The following is a 292-nucleotide window of genomic DNA, read 5'->3' on the forward strand; positions in this document are numbered from 1 at the left end:
TGTGGTGGGGCCCCCTTGCTGCCTGGCGCTGCAGGATAATAACATTGTCAGCTTCTTGTGTGGACTTGACGCTGCCGAAGACCGAAGATAGGCCCAGAGGCACATCGTCGTCCTGCAGCAGCAGCAGCAGTAACAGCAGCGGCAATAACAGCAGCAGCAGCATCCACAGCAGCAGCAGCAGCAGCGTCCTCCAGAGCCACAGCAGCAGCAGCAACAGCATCCTTCGCAGCCACAGCAGCAGCAGCAGCCGCAACAGCAAAAGCTGCGGCAACGGCAGCTGCAGCCGCAGCAG

General features: G+C 61.0%; 1 protein-coding gene across 1 annotated transcript in view; it reads right to left on the bottom strand.

Moving 5' to 3' along the window:
• The window catches only part of ETH_00037250 (helicase, putative), a gene marked incomplete at both ends in the record, with an annotated part of 1,635 nt that extends 1,613 nt beyond the window's left edge, over positions 1–22 (bottom strand). The window contains one exon of the mRNA XM_013374868.1: positions 1–22. Coding sequence (XP_013230322.1) covers positions 1–22 — 22 coding nt within the window.
• Between the last annotated feature and the right edge of the window lie 270 nt (positions 23–292).

Source organism: Eimeria tenella, genomic scaffold, assembly GCF_000499545.2.
Source record: "Eimeria tenella Houghton genomic scaffold, Eth_scaff2328, whole genome shotgun sequence".
NCBI classification, from domain to species: domain Eukaryota; phylum Apicomplexa; class Conoidasida; order Eucoccidiorida; family Eimeriidae; genus Eimeria; species Eimeria tenella.